Source organism: Colias eurytheme, chromosome 14 (genome assembly GCF_061535395.1).
Source record: "Colias eurytheme isolate Ceu_HAF_F1 chromosome 14, ilColEury1 Martin Lab GWU primary, whole genome shotgun sequence".
Classification (NCBI taxonomy): domain Eukaryota; kingdom Metazoa; phylum Arthropoda; class Insecta; order Lepidoptera; family Pieridae; genus Colias; species Colias eurytheme.
Window position 1 is genome coordinate 11,023,458 of NC_142993.1, and position 20,647 is coordinate 11,044,104.

Sequence of the window (20,647 nt, forward strand, 5' to 3'; positions counted from 1 at the left end):
GAAAAAGCTACTAGCATCAGCCATATTTATCATCACTGAGTGGATATCCGTCTTAAACCATAAATTTAATTCTAATTATCTTCTATTAAACCTTTTTGTAAAAACCTACAGGTAAAAATGAATATATTTTTTTTCCCGTAAACCAATCCAAATAATGACCCACTTGTTACCCTAAGAAAAGGAATTACGTCCAACATGTTATCAACAAACACTGGAGCGATATGTCCGAGATGCATTATCACTTATCACTGATAAGAGATAAGCGCTGATAGTGGCTGCCAGTACGAGCCGAGTTGTGGTAAACGATGTACCCGGATACGTAGAAATATGGTAAGTGTATCTTTATAAATCTATACACATTAATTGATTTTAAAACGACACATGTTTACGTTTAAGGAATAGATATCTTTATAAAAACCCTAATATTAAGTTTGTATGATTTTAACGCACGTAGACCTTATTCAAAATAGGATAACGTTTATTTCCTTTTTTTTATTATAACTCTAAGACAAAGACGCATTCAGCCAATGTCAAATTGTATTGAAAATAATAATTATAATATGTCAATTGTTTTTTTTTAGTTGTTTACTATTGTGCTAATGTTTTATTAGTCATAAGATAGCATTTTATCTAAGTTGTTTTACCTTTTTATGGTCATATTTTTATGATTTTATCATTATGACTAAATAGCAACGCTGTAGCCCAAAATATTTATTAATAACTAGCAGTCCGCCCCGGCTTCGCCCGTGGTACATATTTACGTTTTCTCTACATAAGAACCATCCTCGTACTTCAAGGAATATAATAAAAAAAGAATTATCGAAATCGGTCCACCCGTTCTCGAGTTATGCGCTTACCAACACATTTTGCGATTCATTTTTATATATAAAGATAAATTATAATCATCATCTCCATGTTTGTATCCTTATTTGTAGTATCTAAGAATATCATTTCATTAAATTTAAGTATATGTTCAAATATAAAATTTGAAATGTCATTCTTTTAATAACTAACTAGTGTTATTTTAAAATTAACAAAATATAAATACGTCTGAAGTGGTATAAAGCTTTGAATCGTAGATAGTAGGTACGTTTCTCGTTATCTGAAGTACTTATTCGTATATTGTGAAATAGGTTTAGAAATTTAAAATATTTGATACTTAATTTTTAAATATTATGAACTGGCTGAAAATAAGCGTTGTTTTCATGACTGATGGACCAACTTTTGCTGATCCTACTGTCATGTTTTTTTTTTGTTTGATTGATAACAACCATTATTTATAAGTTATAACAATAACCGTTTTATTTATTTATTGAAAACTTAACCAATATTCAATATTTTTTTCTGAACTACCTATTCTTCAGTCTATACTTAGATAGATTAATTCCACGTCTACAACAGTATCTATTCACTTGTAAATAATCGAATGTGAACATGTTTATGTCACGCATTCCTTTGATAACTTCAAATGTGTTATCATTGATTATTTTATCGTACGTAAGCTCTAATAGAGACGCGCAATAATGGGAGAGGACTCAGTGTGTGAATATTATAGACAAAAAAATATAGAAATTTGAAAATTAAATATAAACAAGAAACTGCACCAAGAAATCACAATTAGATTGTATTGATATATTACAGAGTCCAGAGATATTATAATTAAATAAGTTTGAATGTTAATTGTATGAAATTCGTATAGATAAGCAAATAATATATTTAGTTGTACTTATTACATTATGTAACTGAAAATCTGGTAGTTTAACTAGAGTGTGTTTTTTAGCAACATACAAAATGCATGCATGTGAAGGATGAAAATAGCTTCGAGATATGTATTATATCCTATAATCTTAACATGAGTAGGCATGCATTATCTTAATCACTTATTTGCATAATAGTCACTCATTAGTTAACACTTTTATCGTGACAAAACCAAACGTTTATCTCGAGAAAAAAAGAGCGCCAAAAGTGGTTTATCGCAGATAAAACCAAAACTAAAAGTAATTACACAAAATGCTCTGACAAATATCTTGCAAATGTTTTAATATAATTGTTTATGAAAAAAAAATCATAATAAGTATTACCATGTCAAGTAGAAAACGTAAAAGTGTGAAAATTAGAGCTAACTTGGTGATTTTTTTTTATCGAGTAAATTTTAATATTTTATGTTTTTGATTAAACAGAATCGTTGAACATATCATCTAGTTTGATATATATTTTATTTTTTAGATTTGGTCTTGAATATTACACGTATCATCTAATAGAAGATTGGTAATTTTGCTTTATACGCACCCTTAAGACTTTTCCTCCAGACATTACAAAGAAATTCGTCACCTTCGTTACATCATAGGTCAATAGAAATCTCGACAGAATAAAGGAAAATGTAACGCATGAGTTTAGAATTTTATAATATAGGTAACCTTTTCTTTGTTCGTTATCTACTACTTTAGACTTTATATAAATTATAGTGTAAATTTATATTTATATTTATATATTTCAAGACAATCTTCACACACGGCACGATCTGATCCCATATTAAGCTTTCGCTTGTGTTATGGAAAGCAGATGGCTGATATACATGCAAATATAATTTTAAATAAATACTTATACCTATAGATAATTAACACCCAGACACAGAGCAAATATCTATGTTCATCACACAAATATTTGCCCCGGGTGGGAATTGAACCCACGACCTCTGGATTGCAAGGCAGGGCCACTACCAACCAAGCCAACCGGTCAGTAAATTACGCCACAGTTACACGAATAAAAGTGAATTTGGCTGTTTACTACTTTACAACCCATCATAATTCATAACTATTTTTTTTAACGATGGGAAAACATTTGACCACAATCTCGCCTGATGTTGAGCTAATATTATGTGGTCTACCGTCTAATCTAATGTGTGATTTGTATTGTAGGTAATACTTATATCTACTAATCGTAAATTTATCCAATAGGGCTACATTGTTCGAATGTCTGTCTGTTGAAATTTAAAAAAACATGATAACTAGGTTATAGGTATATTTAATAGCCGGAATAACCTATTTCTTACAAAATTACTTTTCAACACTTTCATTGAAGAAGGGGTGTTACAATATATTATCATTAATGTATTGATAACAGTCACTTGTAGAACTGATAATCTTTTAAGAATAATTAATATACTATCAATGTTATTATGATAAGCAATAAATAGCTTGCATATTTATTCAATTTATTTATATCTAGATAAGTTAACTGAAGAAAACGTTCGCAAACAATTATTGCTCATGTTTACTATTTAATATTATTTGCAATCTTCTGATGCAACCATTAGAATTTTTTAGAGATTTACGTGATAATCAGACTCACATTTTAATAACATTAACCAAATTAATTGATATTCACAATACCATACAATAAAATTTACAAGAGACAAAAACCTCTACCAAACATTTTGCTACGATACAATGTGGAGGAGCTATGAAAAAATTGCAAATGTATCTTTTGAAGAAATAGTTATAGTAGATAATTATATTTTTCGGCCGATTTTTCAATGCTTGGATATAACTTATTCTTCGAATAATGTATAAAACTACCATTTTAAAAACGTATTCTAATTGCTCGTATTTGACAGTTTACGTGACATTTTAATATTATCGTGTAATATACTTTATTGGACGGATAAGTTTTATCCAAGCATTGAAAAATCGGCCCTAAGAGCATTTGAATATGTAGTGATAAACAAATGAATATTCCAGGAGACAGAAACGATAATAATCGTGAGCGTGTTCAGCGCCGCGTGGTTCGTCCTCCTGCTCGTCTGCATCATCCTGTGCACGCAGGTCTCCAGCCTGAGACGGAAGATCCACGACCTGAACAATACAGGCCGACTTCGTGTACAGTAAGTCTGTTAAATTGTTTAGCTAATTTTTTTAATTATGAATCAAAAATATCATAAAAAGGCGATAGTAGAGCACTACCTCAACGCTCCGCTTATGAGGCGTGCAAAAGATAATAATACGCAGCGAGATTTGGTTTTGAATGATTCAAATAAAAACTTAGATTCAATATTGTGATGGGTTCAAAAAGTAAATAGTTAATAGACATACTAACATGCTATAAAATTTATGGATCAGCAAATGAAGGCGATTCATTTGACGATAGAAAACAAAAAAGTTTCAATTATGAAATTCAATCACAAAAACTATCATTATAGATTCCTTCATCTTTACAGTGTTCCTACAAATTATTTTAGTACTATTATATATCTTCAGGAAACTACAGATGAGTCCGGAAGGAAACCACGCGTTCAACAACCCAGCGCTAGTCCCTGATGAGGAACTGTCTCGGCGCGGCTTCTCCATGTACCAGGCTTCCGACGGCGACCTGGAGAGTGGCCGAGGTACTGATCGGTACGACGATAATGATTTTAACATCAATAAAGTTAATGAGCATTGATGAATGTTAGGAATAACAGCGGGCCTAGTGTTCCTCCATTGGGAATGCCAAATGCCCAATTTTAACAATAACTGTTTTCGTAGTCATTTTTTTTATAAACAGTACTTTTATACTTAGGGATTTTTTCAAAATTAAACAGTTTTTAACATGTCAATTCATTTAGCAATGCTAAATATTTAAACTATATCCATAACAAAAATAAATATGATTATATTCTATGATCCATAATCCATCTTTAAGTTTAACGTATACATCTATTATGCTCATGGGATTGCATTTGTTTGTTGTCTCAATACCTTTTTTTCTACTAGCCTGTCTCTACATAAAACCAAACATTCCAGGCAGACGGGTGGGGAGTTCGTAGAGGAACTGTCTCGTAAGATAGACGACAGACAGCAAAGGCAGAGCCAAGCCAACGGTCACCCGCCACCCTTCTTACTCCAGAGTATAGAAGACAGCAAAAAGAAGACCAGAAGTATGGTCAACCCCGTGGCGAACCCAGGACGACATAGCAACACAAATCCGAACTTTATCTATTAATTTAAATTGCCATTTTCCTGCAAAATGCATTTTCTAATTTGGATATTTTAAAACCATGTCATTCGCCTTATCAATGACGCATTAAGTAAATGAATAAGTAAGACAATGCTTTCGTAAAGCCATAAACTAATTGACCCTATTAGACCCGTACAGTACTCAATTTTCTTTGTCGTCGAATTTTGTTTAATATTGTCTCAGATTTAAGCACAGAGGACGCAAATTGTGCTTATTTGTGAAACAATGTTTGTAAATCCTATTCGGCTTTTGTGTTGCTAAAAATATATCGTCAAATTTGCAGTCGCTTCCTCTACTAACTAACGGAAGCTTATGAGTAAAAATGCAGTAATTTTCACTGATTTTCATAACTTGAAAATTACGTTGAAATTTTATATAAGTATCTATTTTAAGACTAATTGTAATTATAGTTTTAATAAAACTTATTTAATTAATATTGTGTTTCATTTCGAAGTAGTTATACCATAAAAAAAGATTTGTTCAAAATCAACAATTATTTTAATAAATAACAAACTTAAATACTTACAATATCTATTAGTTACTACCTACATACAACTATTAAAGATCTCATAAATATTGCACAATCGATATTACAGTCTCATTTTAATAAACAAATATTTCTCATTTCTAGGCCAACAATAACTAACTTTAAAAATAGTAAAAGAAATTTCTGACCGACAAAATCGCATAATTTTCCGCTTCGGTTAACAGAACATTACTGTAGCTTAATCCTACAATCTAAAATTATCTTACAAAATAAACAAATTTATAAAAACAAGGCAACAATAACAATGTATTGGATCATGCGATTCTTATGCGCTTTATTTTTCTTATGTATGGTCTGGAAGCGTAACGATATCCGTTTGAACTTCGCTTCCTGCATCTTCCTGTACGACACCTCGAATATAGGCTATTGTTATTCAAGAACCTGACTTTATTTTTCGTTGGCACTGCTTTAGCTGCATATCTAGTATACGCATCATCGTTTTCCTTATTTAGATATCTTGGATATTTTTCCAAACTATCATTGAACTCAGTCTCAGGTTTACGCGCTTTGTTCGATTCGTGAGCATCTAATATGTCCTGAATGCTTTTATAAGCTTCCTCCTCTTCACTGTTTTCAATGTATGATGGTTTAAAACCGCTCTCAGTTTCAGGCAGTTCAATTTTATGCTTTTCAAAATGTTCGAGATGTTTCAAATAATTGTATGTTTCTGGATCATTCGATTGAGATATCGGTTTGAAATTCGATAGACCTACAAAATGTAGTGGTGATTCAATTTTAGATTTTTCTTTTTTAGTCTTGTCTTTTTTGTGAATCTTGTTAAATTGTTTTGCGTATCGGTCGCCGAATGAATGTGGTTTGTATTGTTCATCGAAATCTGGATCCTCTTCATCCGTAGAGATATAGTGTTCCCGTGTTTGAGAAGCCTCTGCTTTTACTTGCTTCGCGCGATCGATATCAAATCGAATGTTGGGAGGAAGAGTGGCTCCGTACAGATCCTTGTCTGATGTCTTTCCGTATATTTGGTCGAGGACTTTTATATCGTCCATCCAAAACTGCGAGATACCTGAAAATTATAAGTAAAGGTTTTTGTTAGGTATTGTTTGTTTCTATTACATTGCGGCCTACATAAGTATAAAAGATATAACAACATAACTTAGCTAGTAGTGACAGAGCAATGTACAATGTACTTTGATTAGTTCCGGTTAAATGCTTTAACAGATAAAATGCTATCAACGATAGTCACCTTTAGAACTCGTTAGCGAGAAAGTAAATAGCGGTGAGTCGATATTTCTCACTACACAGTACACACTATGTACTAAACTTTCGATTTCTTTACAAACAAACGTAATACGAGTATTCTCTACTAGCTGTGCTCCGCGGTTTTACTCCGCTCCTATATTATATAGCCTATAGCCTTCCTCGATAAATAGGCTATCTGACACCGAAAGAATTTTTCAAATCGGACCAGTAGTTCCCGAGATTAGCGCGTTCAAACAAACAAACTCTTCAGCTTTATAATATTAGTATAGATGAACTAAATATTTGTAGATAAGTGATTTCTTAATTACGTGTTATGAAGGTAATTAGCGGAGGTAACAGAGCGGTTAAGGCCTCGAACTACGGAAAAGTCAAGGATTCGAAATTGGTTTAACGTGCGTAAAGTTCAATTGATAATTGATATTATTAATTTCGACCATTATGTCTGTGATTTCGACCTTATTGTCATCGCCATCGTTCCCATTTGTAAAGGGACATATCGTAGAGAATCAGAAATACTCTTGATATAAAAAGATTGAAATACAAGTAACATCTCCGGAAATTTAGTGATTTTCTCGTACAGAATACCGATCGACGAAAACATAAAGGTAGTATGTAAATTCTATTTTACTAGGTATAATTTATCTTCTTAATTTAAAGAATTAGTATTATGAATTTTATTGCTCTATAATTATTTAAGTCAGCTAGTACTAATATTACAATTTTTTTAATTATAATGTTGTAGAAATCTGAAAATAAAAATATATACCTAATGCATTCCTGAACATAATTTAAATATTTTCGGAAAATCCGCTGCCTGATTTTCTATAAGTGAACTGTGAAAGCGATAACTTTTTGACAATAAGGCAATAAGTACAACATATCAACATTATATTTTTTTGTTTTTAATATTATAATATGATAACAAATAAATAAAATAATTACCAGAAGGTTTAGTAACTCCACCGTGAACTGCGTACACCGACAAAACAAAACACAACGCGCGTAGCGTACACATGCTTACTGAAACAATAATTTTCTCTCTATAAATAATGTTATAATTTATTATAATATATTTATTAAAAAGATTTTTTCATTATTTATAAGAATTGTCAAAACTTCCTCTTATTTTTTGCGATTTAATACAATCAGCATTTCCTTGCATTTATAATTATTAATACTTCATTTAAACAGTAAAAGATAATCTATAAGAAAGATTATATCACTTAAGATTAAGAGATTGAGGTTAAGGACTTACTATTCAGTAACTATTTTGTTAAGATACTATTATTTTTAATTCACTAGCCTCTACTATAACAGGTACACATATATCACCTCTACTTTATCACCCCGGTTAAGATTATTTACAAAAAAATAAAGCCTCGAACAACAAACAAAAAATAAAGAGAAAGCTAAGTAATAAAAAAAATATATACAGTGCATTTATTACCAGCATAATTAATATCGTTTTTATCACCGACTTTGCTTATCAGAGCCGCAGACTTCCTATAGCAGATTCCTGTTTTATAGAAAGTACATTGAGATTACGATCTCGACACGCTACGTAAATTTATTTAAATGTATACTATTTAAAATAAATTTTGCCATAAAATAATTCAACAAAGAAATTTATACTTATTCGGTTGCAAAAAATTGGTTATTCAAAAAATTGCCTACATAGCTAGAAAACAAAAAAGCATGTCATTCTTCTCATCAACTTGCGGTTAAATGAATTTAAATATGTAGTTAGAAAATGTTATTTCCTTATATTATATTTAACTAGTATTGTGACAAAAAAAGAAAGCTAAAGTTCATATTACGTAGTTCTAAAAACCATATAATTGCATTGCTTCTGGGTATAGTTGCCATTCGTGAAAAAATTCCTATGAATTCCTTTCGGTAGGAATGGTTTATTTCAAAATGTTAAAAGATTAAGTAGTTACCTACACTTTATTTTTTTCCATATGCTTGTATAATTGGTATTTTACTATACCATCAATGTGGCCTCAAATATATTTTTTTTTAATAAAATAAAAGATATAGATAACTAATCATAAGTAGTTCCAAGGTTTATCGTAAACCCATTGACATAAATTCAACATGCGTTAAAAAAATATGATCGCCTGTTTTGTAGCAGTTTATTTTAGCTTAGAGTTTAAGCTCTATGAATTATGAAAACTATTAAAAAAGAAAACATTCTGTAGTATTAATTACTAACTAATCCTTTCTTATAAAATAAAGTTTCTAGTTTTTTTTTTTCGAAATTACAGCCGGAAAAGACTTTTTATTAAAGCACCTCTCAACATGATTAAAATTAGGTAATTTACTTCCCTAATGATACAATAAACAGGCTCCTTAAAACACTATTAACTAGTGTTATCAAAAACCGCTTACCTTATTGTCCAGAGCACATTTCTCACTTTCATCACTAAAGAAACATGAATGAAAGTGAGCCGAACCTTACCTTACTTTATAAGCTTCTGACCACTCCGACTTTATGTCCAGTCATTGCACGTAACTAAATAATAATACAATAATATCATCAGGTATTATATAACTTATAACTAACGAATGACTTATTGTATTATCAAAGGTTAATAACGATCTTTGATATCTGCATATGATGGTATAACTTGAAAGTTGTAAAAACGCTTTTGTAAAATGTTAAACTCATGGTAAATATTTTAATGCTAAAAGTTACTAAGATTTTTGTTTATTCTTTACAAAATGTAGAGACTAAAGTCATCGTCGTCCATCGTCACTAAGCTTAAGAAATGAAAAATTAATAATTAGGTAAGTAGTTACCTAGATGAGTGTTGAACCTCGTACCTACCCCTTAGATTACCTAACTACCAATATCCAATACCTATAGGTTCAATCTAGGTTCATATTTTTAGAATTTGTAAAAAACATAGTGAAAAATATTTTACATTATTTATACAATAAATAGTTAAGGACGAATTTATCTTTTCTTTTTTAAGATCTAAATTACACTGCGATTTCTACTTCATAATAATTATTATCTACACAATTCTAATCTAATAGGTATTATCTAAGGGTATTATAATATACAATAACAATAAAATTTAATGATTGACTTCTAATTGATTTCGCTTTTTAATTATAATAGATATTACTGGCTTTTACGAGGGTTTTACTAACCTACTTAGACTAAGAATTTATCAAAAAAAGAAACAGTTTATCAATCCGCGGTTCATAACTGCATTGTATTCAGCATAAAACTGCGAAAAACTAAATTTAGAGTAAGTACTTATATATATGTATATCAAAATATTTTTTTAAAACAAGGATTTTATTATTGCCGTAGTCATAAGTAGGTGAATAATATGGCCATAATCATCACAGCATTTCAGGCTAGAGTCCCTGCAGTGGGATCCAAATATGAAATATTTAAGGCATGAACATGTTTAAAAAAATATTTATCTTTAGTTCTAAATCTGCCACTAAATCCAAGTTTCCTTCCGTGCGCGTGCGTATCCGTAACACGTATAAACAACGTATAAACTAGTAGAACTTGTGAGGGAAAGTCAAGTTCAAAATCCTCTGCACGTCCTGCATTGCCTTCCTGTAACGAGATAGTATATCCGATATCTATTTACTATTCGCTAATAACCATGCACATAGTTCTGTAGTTAATAATCATATTTAAATACAATTTTATCACGTGAAAATTAAGTTGACCGAAAGTGTTATACAGAGGATGGTGTATGATGGTGTATAATGGATAGAATAACTGATTAAATCTGGATGAAAAAGTGCACATAAAGGTAAAAGGAGTACGAATTAAGTTCTCCGATGAGTACAATATGGGGTCTTCAAGAGGAGTGTGAACAGGTACATTCTAGGGAAGCGCGCTCCATCTTAGGCCACATCTCAGCTTACCATCAGGCGAGATCGTGGCCAAGCGTTCCACTATTGCAGCGTAAAAAAAAAAACGATATTATTGTCCAAGCAACAGGTACAGTTCAATTGGCGGCTCGGAACACCGTACGATCCGGTGCGCAGAAAACAATTTTAGGTATTAGCAGGACGCTTATAGGAACCTGTGCCCACCCGCACTCGCACCTGCACCTAACTTCCGAACCGCCATAAATTTGAATCGAACTATATGAATTGTGATAATTTGTTCATCCATGTAGTCGTAGATAGATACAAATAATCGTGTTGGCCTTTTGGCCGTAATTCTTACTAATATTATAATTGGAAAGTGTGTTTGTTTGCATTTCTTTGATTTCGCAACGGAACGATTTAATGATATGACTTTAGTAACTGCAGAATTAGAGATAGTCGGGAAAGTAGCGGGACGTTGTCATAAAATATTTTGCGGCGGTGATCAAATTTCTCATTAAAATTTATTTAATTAGGCGAGCCGAAAGCTTTTTATAATTTAATAAAGAACAACACAATAATTTACAAATCGTACATTCGAAAATTTAAATTTCCAAGGATTTCTTATTAAGGAGGGGACGGATACAGGCATTTTAAATAACGCCGGTATTTTTCCTTTTTTTCAGGGACATAGGTTAAATTTTAAAATTCCAACAGATGCTAGAAGTGATTTTAACAGTTGTACACCTTTTTTTGAATCGTATAAAAGTTAAACATAATAAGCGAAAATCGTAATCGTAGTTGTCACAAAATATTATGTATCCTAAATAGGTGGATTATTTTACAAAAAAAAATATGCAAACAGTTTAAAAAAATATAAATTTATTGTCACTCTAACCTAATATCACAATTGAAGTACCTTATAACAAATTTTCCAACTTATAGTCACTTCTTGACTAAATAAATTATGTTTAGTACATAATCATAAAATTAATAAATTAAAATACTTAAGTAACTATAAAGAAAATATGAGAGAAGACAGAATAATCTTGCACTCAACAATTCTCATGAGTTTTGAAATATATTCATGATGAAACAATAAAAAAAAATATTTTTCTGAAATAATAATACAATAAATAACAAACTTACTCCATCTTCTTACAAAAACTTAAATAGGTAGAGATTGTCTAATCTAAAAATGAACGCCCCTCCACTGTGTTTACGCTCACATTTAAAGTACGTGTATAGACGCAATACACACAAATAGGTCTGCCTCATTGGTCGTTCAGTCCTCCAGTCCCGTCCATGCCCGAACGACAGGACCAGTTGGCCAACTAGTGCATAAATGACGCGATGCACGACAGAACGGACGTGTCATTCCGTACATAGCGCGCTCTCCCCGCCATACAATGCTAGGCACCTGAACTGATCGCCCGATTAGTTGACAAATCAGTGCGCGAGTGTCAAAGTTTGCAGTAGAATCGACGCGCGCACACATATAAAGTGGTTCAATAATTATTTGTCCTCACACATTGAAACAATTAAGTTTAGTGGAGGGGCGTTCATTTTTAGATTAGACAATCTCTAACTTGGTTTAAATGCAGACTGTATAGTCACGGCTTCACTTCAGTACAGAGGTTTAAAGTCCTTGTCTATGTTTTAACGCTAAAACATGTTTGTTATTAGTCCATTGAAAAGTTACATTTGGGTTTGCGTTTTTTAGAGGACGCAATTTTATTTTTTTTATTTTTTCGGTTCAGGATGGCGGCCGTGGGTCAAGGATGGCGACCCCACAAACTTGGTTTTAGCTTCACACTGACATATACACATCAAAAAAATAAAATTGCATCCTCTGAAAACGTAAGGTTAGGCCTAAAAATGTAACATTTCAATGGACTATATGGCTTAAATATGTTTTAGACCTGGTTAGTAGGTAGTCTATTTTTGTAATAAGTGGATGGCGACTTGACGATTAAATAATTAAACATTTAACTACTTCCCATCATCATCGTCACATTCATTACTATTCTCAGTACTAATTAACTCAATTTTAATAATGGATATATCACTCCCTTTATCAATATCAATTTTAACGTCCTGCAGTTTCGCTGCTTCTTTCTTCTTTATAATCTGCAATTCTTGCGGCTTCAATAATTTAACACCCGACGGCTCTTGTAATTTATACAAATTCCTAATCATTTTTTGATTGTGTATTGTTTTATTTGTAATTTTCGTTTCGCTATTCAATTCAGCCAATTCTTTGTTAATTTGTTTCAAATCCTCCATGTCTTTCTCTATTTTCCTGTGGTCTCTGTTATACGATTTTAGAGGTGGTTTTGAGAACATATGGATAGACGAGGTTTCTGATAGGTCATCTGAATCGTATGCTTTGTATAATTTATCTACATCAGTAACAGATACACCTGAAGTTGATGTGCGTGATGAAAAGAAATGTCGCTTTTTAATCGACCCTGTTTCGTTATCTGCACTATCAACTTGCACAAACTGTAGTTCTTCATAACCAAAGGGAAATTCACATTCTGTATTCTCACACATTAACAGTTTCTCATTATAGTTTATAAAGAATAGTTTAATTGGTGATGAGCATAATGGACATACCTAAAGCAATAAAAATACAGTTTAGATATTAAATCTTACTAATACATATTATAAATGCGAAAGTTTGTGAGGATGTGTGTGTGTTTGTTACTCTTTCACGCAAATACTACTGAACCGATTACAATGAAATTTAGCATACATATAGAGGGTAACTTGGATTAACACATAGGATAGGTTTTATCCCGGAAATCCCACGGGAACGGGAACTACGCGGGTTTTCTTTGAAAACGCGGTTAATTTATATTTAAGATGATTTAATTGACTAAAATCTAAATTAATTTGATAGTAATTTAACACCTCATGAAAATTAGTTTTTAATACACAGTATAACATACCCTTGGTCCTTCTTCCACCATTTGAACTCCTTCCATCTGTAATTATAAATATGAAAAAGTAAATACGAGTATTATGTACTTAACCATAACCTCTCTAGATGTTTTTTTTTTAACAATTCATCATTTAAAAAACATTGCTGATAATAAAACTTTTCTTTAATTTTACACTACCTAATCTCATAAATTAATGAACCTGTACAACTTCATAAAATTATATTGAGTATTGACTAAGCAAAACAAAAATCTGACACAAATAATAAATAAAGAACTTACACCTGGGGTTGACGCTAATTAAACACAGCGATATTATCGCCTTCCATGATTCCTTTATTTTGCTCAACTTGCTGGTTATTCAGTTTGAATATTTTTCCTTTAAAAGAACAAATTATATTTTTGTTTTGAATTTGTTTGAGTTTTCAAACAAATTCAAAGAGCTCGATCTTTTATGAAAATATGTCAAAGTCAAAGCATGGTGTACCTACCATGAACACCACAGAACACACAGTTTTTACTTTTTAAAATTAATCTAGGATAAAAAATGCAATGAACTAAGATAAGTTTAAACACGTTCAATACAAAATTAGGATTTAAAATACAAATACAATTTTTAGTTTTAAGAAAACTGTACATATGTAACCAGTGCAAACTTAGCACCCCATCTATGGAATTTTGGGTCGAAAATGACCTTGATCGTTAGGTCCCCGTTAGGTCCTTTAAGGTCCACCAATTTTTTCGTTAGGTCCCCTTTAGTTTTTTTTTTAATAATTTTTTAAATTTTAGGTATAAAAAAATTACACTTTAGCACCCCATCCATAGAATTTTGGGTCAAAAATGACCTTAATCTATAGGTCTTCGTTAGGTCCTATAAGGTCCCACAATTTTTTCGTTAGGTCCCCTTTAGTTTTTTTTTAAATATTTTTTTTTTAATTTTGGGTATAAAAAAATTACACTTTAGCACCTCATCCATATCAAAATTGGCGAATTTTATCAAAATCGTATTCTTTACCGTTAGGTCCGTATAGGTCCATCATTGAAATTGTTAAATTATTTATTTTATTAAAATCTATATATTTATAAGAAAGTCGTGTTAGTTACTCCACTTATAACTCAAGAACGGCTGAACCGATTTAGCTGAAAATTGGCAGGGAGGTAGTTTAGAGCCAGGAGAAGGATATAGGATACTAAATATGTACCACGGGCGAAGCCGGGGCACTAGTTATAAAATAATTGAAACCTGCGCATGCGCCTTAGAGCATTAAGACATGCGCACATCATACATAAACAGCGCGAAATTTAAATTGGTATCGTTTCATTTATTAAATCAATAAATAAATCTATACTAGTCACGTCTGGTTCGAAAGATGAGACTGGCTTTTTATTTCGAAAATTTATTTGGCAACACTTAACAGTTAACTGTCATTAAAACCTGAGTTGTTGATGTGTCAAAGCTTGTCAAAGTGATTTTATTTTCTGCGATTTTAGCTTAGGATTTTAGTGATTTCTAATAATTGAAAACTGAGTTGAAAACATGACGAAAACTTTAAACTATGATTAATAAATTTAAAAAGAAACAATTTGAAAGAGATGTAGTTTTCAAGGAAAAACACACAGTGTGACTTGATATTTTGATACTTTTCATCTTGATTGCATTGCACATTATATGATTTGTTTAATATTATTATTATTATTTTGCATGGATGATACCAGTAATCCAGTTATAAACTATTAAAGCAACAATATAAAATTGAACGATCTGTCCGTTCAAAATGTTTAAAGACACAAAATCAGTATCTCAACGAGATTTCTTCTATGACCGAACCATGTTATTCATGTTGAAGAGCAGTACAAAAAAAACAAGATGGAATAACTGCAGAAATGGAAGAGTTAATGATGTCAGAGATAATGATAGTGATTCTTATTCTTTATTCGCGGCTGAACGCGGCTTTTAGATTTAATATGATTATATTGATTAAACAAAATTTAATTGTATTTTATTATGTTTTTTATTACTTTCACTAGCTGTTCTTTTTTTTATCTGTATCAGATAACTGTACCAGATTACATATATATAATATTATATAGATGAAGAGTTTGTAGAGGTTGTTAATCTCTCAAAAAAACAAAGCTCGTAATAATAAATTAAAGTATCAAAACTTTATTTCCAACTATAACCTAAGTTACCATTAGGTTACCTTAATATGATGATTTTTTGAATTTGCCGCCTTTTCCAGTCTTATCTTTCGTTAGCCGGACTATCACCACAGTATCACCATATTTCCTACAGTATGGCGACGAATGTACTTGTGCAGAGAAACGGAGGGGAACTGGCGGGGGGTCGGGCGACGCGGGCCGCTTAATGCAATCACGCTGAGTTTGCATTAACTATCGCGAAAGGACGACGCAGTCGTATTTTTTGTGTAATAATTTTATTATACATAGGTATTTACATATTCTATTATGGCGCGCAAAAACTGTTCCGTTTACGGATGTAAATCTACATTGAAATCCCAGAAGGAAACAATATTTCAGAAAGATTGTATTAATAATTGTATCTGTTGAATTAAAATCAAAGCTATGTATATGTTGTCCTCATTATTTTCTAATCAGATTGTACATCCCAATGCGAATGCATTACTTCTTAAATGGTATAATATACAATTAAGAACATCCAAAAATAAAGTTTTTTTTTAAAATATATTCTTTCTTTTATTTCTTTTTTGCGCTATCCTTATTCTTCTCACATTTCCTTTCCTACCAGGTTGCCTGGCAGAGATTGCTGTGTAGCAATAAGGCCGCCTATTGTGCAAAATTTTTGTACCTCACTAATTTGTACCAAATTTCCTATATTGTTTTGTACAATGAAGTGTTATAAATAAATAAATAAATAAATAAAGTGTCCACGTAAATAATATTTAGCAGTGCAATATCTGTAATTATATATTTATGAACAAATGATTACATCAGATTTAATAATCGCAATTATTTTGAATGTACATATGAATAAATGATTTCATCATAATATTAATAATCACAATTGTTTTATTTCCCATTTGTTGCAACCCTAGCGTATTTTCGTGTGGCAGCGTAAGTACCTACGCTGGCGGCGGCATCGCGCGACATCAAAGGCGTTTCCTTACTGTAGGAAATAATATTGTAATACTGTGCTATCACTATCATTATTATATTATACATAGTATAAAACAAAGTCGCTTTCTCTGTCCCTATGTCCCTTTGTACGCTTAAATCTTTGAAACTACGCAACGGATTTTGATGCAGTTTCTTTTAATAGATAGAGTAATTCAAGAGGAAGGTTTATATGTATAATAACATCCATTAAATAGTGGAGAAGTACTGCTATTTTTGAGGTTTCTAATGTGATGTCGTAAAAAATTACCAGCCTTACTTATAAAAACTGACTGATCTGTTGCATAAACACCTCTCAGCGTATTCAGAAAGAAAGCTTGAAACTTATAAGCGCTTATCGGCGCTTGTCATGTTCATATATTTTCCTGTCAGTGCTGTCAACCCGCGCAGGAAAATATATGAACATGACAAGCGCCGATAAGCGCTTATAAGTTTCAAGCTTTCTCTCTGAATACTCCCTTAGGTACTTATAAACCTATCTCAGCAGTCTCTCAACTAAGTTACGTCAATATATGTATTTTTTTCTAGTAACATTATCGAAATAAAACCCGCTATTCACGTAAAACTTGACTAAAAATGTACTTTTTGACAAATATGAATGGTAGACTTTATTTTGTATGACGTTTAACTGACAGGATATTGATAACTTTCAAATTTCAAACATTTGTACAGATTTGAGATTTTTGATAAATTCAAATTCAGTTTTAATTTAAAATGAGTTCAATGATCAATAAACGTTCTCGTTCGACGAATTGGAGTGAGGAGGATAAGGTACGTAATGTACACAAGAAATCTAATAGAATGTACTTATTTCCTTACATGTTTTAATGCTTATTAATAAATATATATTGCTCTTTAGAAAGTGCTTCGAAAATAATTAGTGCTCGAGCGAGCACATATTATATTAGAGAATAAGGATACGTCGACTAATACAAATACAGCAAAAAAACTTGCATGGGAAGATGTTTTGTCTTGGTTATTTTAGTTTTACTTATTCTAACAGTTTCTTGTATTTAATAAATTGTTACAGTGTAATAACATTATTATTGTATTTATATTTCAGTTATAATATCATTTCACTCCATAAAAGGGACTTAAGCCAAATACAAAATCAGTGGAGGAATTTGAAGAAAGCTAAGGCTTCGGAACACAAATTTAGAACGGCAAGAAACATGACAGGCGGGGGACCTCCGCCACCAAGTCCTCCGCCTGAAGATCAAGAGCTTATAGCAGCTCTTCCTAATGAGTTTGTGGTTGATAACAATCCTTTCGATAGCGATGCAACACATGGCCAACAGGTTTATATTTTTTACATTTTCTACTGCTATTATTCCTTAATTTGGAATATCCATTAAGGGATAATAGCGCTATGCATATATAGTTTTTTATTGTGAGATTGAGTAATTATATTTTATATATTTATAGGAAGTTACTAAGGAGTCTGCTGATGATACATTGAAATTGAATGAAAATGATGAAAGCACTGCACATGCATAGGTAATCATATTATATAATAATTTGTATAATATTTTTATCAGTTATGTTATACAAAAATATCAGTATTATAAATAAAATTTATATTATTTTAAAATAATTATTATTTTTTTATTTTTAGCCTGAATTGCCAAATTTCTCCACTGAATTGCCACGTATAAATCCTACACATCATATTTTCAAAGCTAAACCAAAAAAAACGTAAGTATGTAATGTTGAAAATAGAATTTCATGAAATTTCCTGTGCTTATTGTTCAGCTGTGATTTATGTGAAATAATGTTTAATGTTTATGTTATTTTTACAGTGGGAAATCAAATTCCAATTACGAGCATCAATTATTCCTCCTTGCAAAAAAAAGCAAGAGTTGCATCTATTAAGAATAGAGCAAGAGAGGGAGCTTCACCTATTAAGAATAGAACAAGAGAGGGAGCTTCACGAGAAGAAGCTCCAAATACTTGCATTAGAGGAGGAATATTTAAAAAAAATAAATTTTGAAAAATAATAAAATATGGTTTTTATTGATTAAAATAAGTTTCAATATAAATGGCCCTGTTTATATTTCCGTCTTCATCTTCTATATTATCAGGGATAGTTGGATCGATTAATAATTGATTTTCAAGGCCTGAAGGATCTAGAAAAATACAAAATAAAGAATTAAAATATGCTTATTTTTTATGTATTGGCATTATTAAATATACTTTGTTTACATATTAGTTTGCACAAATACCTTGATTTAAAATAGACTCATTAAAGAGTATTGCTAAATTGTGCAAAACTGCACAAGCAACAATAGTGGTCTTGATCACTTGCAGAGACCCTCGCATTGTTTCGTTGAGTATGCGGAATCTTTGCTTCCACACCCCAAAGCAACGCTCTACAGTATTCCTCGTTCGTATGTGACTCAGGTTGTACCTTTCTTCTGCCTGTGTCCTTGGTCTTAATATTGGTGTTAGAAGATGCGAAGTACAAGGATACCCGCTATCTCCAATCAGCTTCCCATGAAATTCATTCTCCTCAAACCTCCGCTTTATTGAGCTTTCTCTATATATGCGGGAATCATGTGTACTTCCTCTCCAGTGACACACAATATCGCAGATTTTAAGGTCAGAGTCACATACTACCTGTAATTATTGTCATCAATATTATTATAAATTAGAAACACATAATAGCACACATAACAATGAAAATTTATTACTTTAAATACACTATGATCAAACTAAAATGTTATTGTACAATGTTCATACTTGAGTGTTAATGGAGTAATGTCCCTTCCTATTAACATAGTACTGTCCAGCCTCTCCACTCACTTTGCGTATCTTAATATGAGTGCAATCTATTGCACCAATGATACGCTTCATCCCGCATATTATGGCCTCAAATTTCCTAATTGCTTTGGCTTCCTCGGTTGAGTTCGACGGCATATTAATATAACGCGAACTTTTAGAAGCTAACGCAATAGCAACATTTCGGGACAAACGGGAAAGTGTCTGTTGACTCATTCTGTGAATGTCAGCACAATCTTCTTGGATCTGTAATGTAATAGATCGTTATACAGGCTTTTCTATTGTATATATCCAAAACTAGAGCACAAGTCACATCTACCTCATGCCGGCCCCAATATCGAATAACTGCCATCACTTGCAGTTCCACTGGAATACCGCCCCCTCGAGTGTCCACGCGAAGGTCATCCCGAATCAAATTAATGATTTGTTGCATGTTATTCTTTCCGAATCTATACCTCGACCGTAGTGTGGCCCTGTGGCCGCTACAAAAAATATATTGACACCATAGATTGACACTAATACCAGGTTATTTTAATTCTAGGTTGAAAAGTAGGTTTTTAATAAATAAGCACTCTCAGAACAATAGATTTATTTAATAAATGAAACGATACCATTTTAAATTTCGCGCTGTTTATGTATGATGTGCGCATGCCTTAATGCTCTAAGGCGCATGCGCAGGTTTTTATTATTTTATAATTTTAATAAAATAAATAATTCAACAATTTCAATGATGAGCCCATACGGACCTAACGGTAAAGAATACGATTTTGATAAAATTTGCCAATTTTGCTATGGATGGGGTGCTAAAGTGTAACTTTTTTATACCTAAAATTAAAAAAAAATTATTTAAAAAAAAACTAAAGGGGACCTAACGAAAAAATTGTGGGACCTTATAGGACCTAACGGAGACCTATCGATTGAGGTCATTTTTGACCCAAAATTCTATGGATGGGGTGCTAAAGTGCATTTTTTTTTATACCTAAAATTTAAAAAATTATTAAAAAAAAAACTAAAGGGGACCTAACGAAAAAATTGTGGGACCTTAAAGGACCTAACGGGGACCTAACGATCAAGGTCATTTTCGACCCAAAATTCCATTGATGGGGTGCTAAGTTTGCACTGGTACATATGTATCTGAAATTACTATTTTTCGACTGGTATG

At 31.6% G+C, this 20,647-nt stretch overlaps 3 protein-coding genes across 4 annotated transcripts; 1 reads left to right on the forward strand and 2 right to left on the reverse strand.

The window, feature by feature from the left end:
- Positions 1–237: 237 nt before the first annotated feature.
- On the forward strand, positions 238–5,015 carry LOC149903118 (uncharacterized). 2 transcript variants are annotated; one of them, XM_090109430.1, is made up of 4 exons: positions 238–330; positions 3,741–3,883; positions 4,257–4,394; positions 4,782–5,015. In XM_090109430.1, exons 1-4 carry the CDS (start codon positions 328–330, stop codon positions 4,978–4,980), a joined length of 483 nt encoding a protein of 160 aa, XP_089965556.1. In that variant the 5' UTR covers positions 238–327; the 3' UTR covers positions 4,981–5,015. The 2 variants fall into 2 exon arrangements, with proteins under 2 accessions (XP_089965556.1, XP_089965557.1); XM_090109431.1 differs by having other exon boundaries at positions 4,257–4,384; positions 4,782–4,937.
- Positions 5,016–5,470: 455 nt separating this feature from the next.
- On the reverse strand, positions 5,471–9,238 carry LOC149903119 (uncharacterized). Its single transcript, XM_090109432.1, has 3 exons — positions 9,155–9,238; positions 7,706–7,783; positions 5,471–6,566 (listed from the first exon to the last, which is right to left on the reverse strand). The coding sequence occupies exons 2-3, from the start codon at positions 7,776–7,778 to the stop codon at positions 5,797–5,799; spliced, it is 843 nt and encodes a 280-aa protein (XP_089965558.1). The 5' UTR covers positions 7,779–7,783; positions 9,155–9,238; the 3' UTR covers positions 5,471–5,796.
- A 2,962-nt stretch (positions 9,239–12,200) lies between these two features.
- Positions 12,201–13,975, reverse strand: LOC149903120 (uncharacterized). Its single transcript, XM_090109442.1, has 3 exons — positions 13,837–13,975; positions 13,564–13,599; positions 12,201–13,228 (listed from the first exon to the last, which is right to left on the reverse strand). The coding sequence occupies exons 2-3, from the start codon at positions 13,597–13,599 to the stop codon at positions 12,602–12,604; spliced, it is 663 nt and encodes a 220-aa protein (XP_089965568.1). The 5' UTR covers positions 13,837–13,975; the 3' UTR covers positions 12,201–12,601.
- Positions 13,976–20,647: the final 6,672 nt, after the last annotated feature.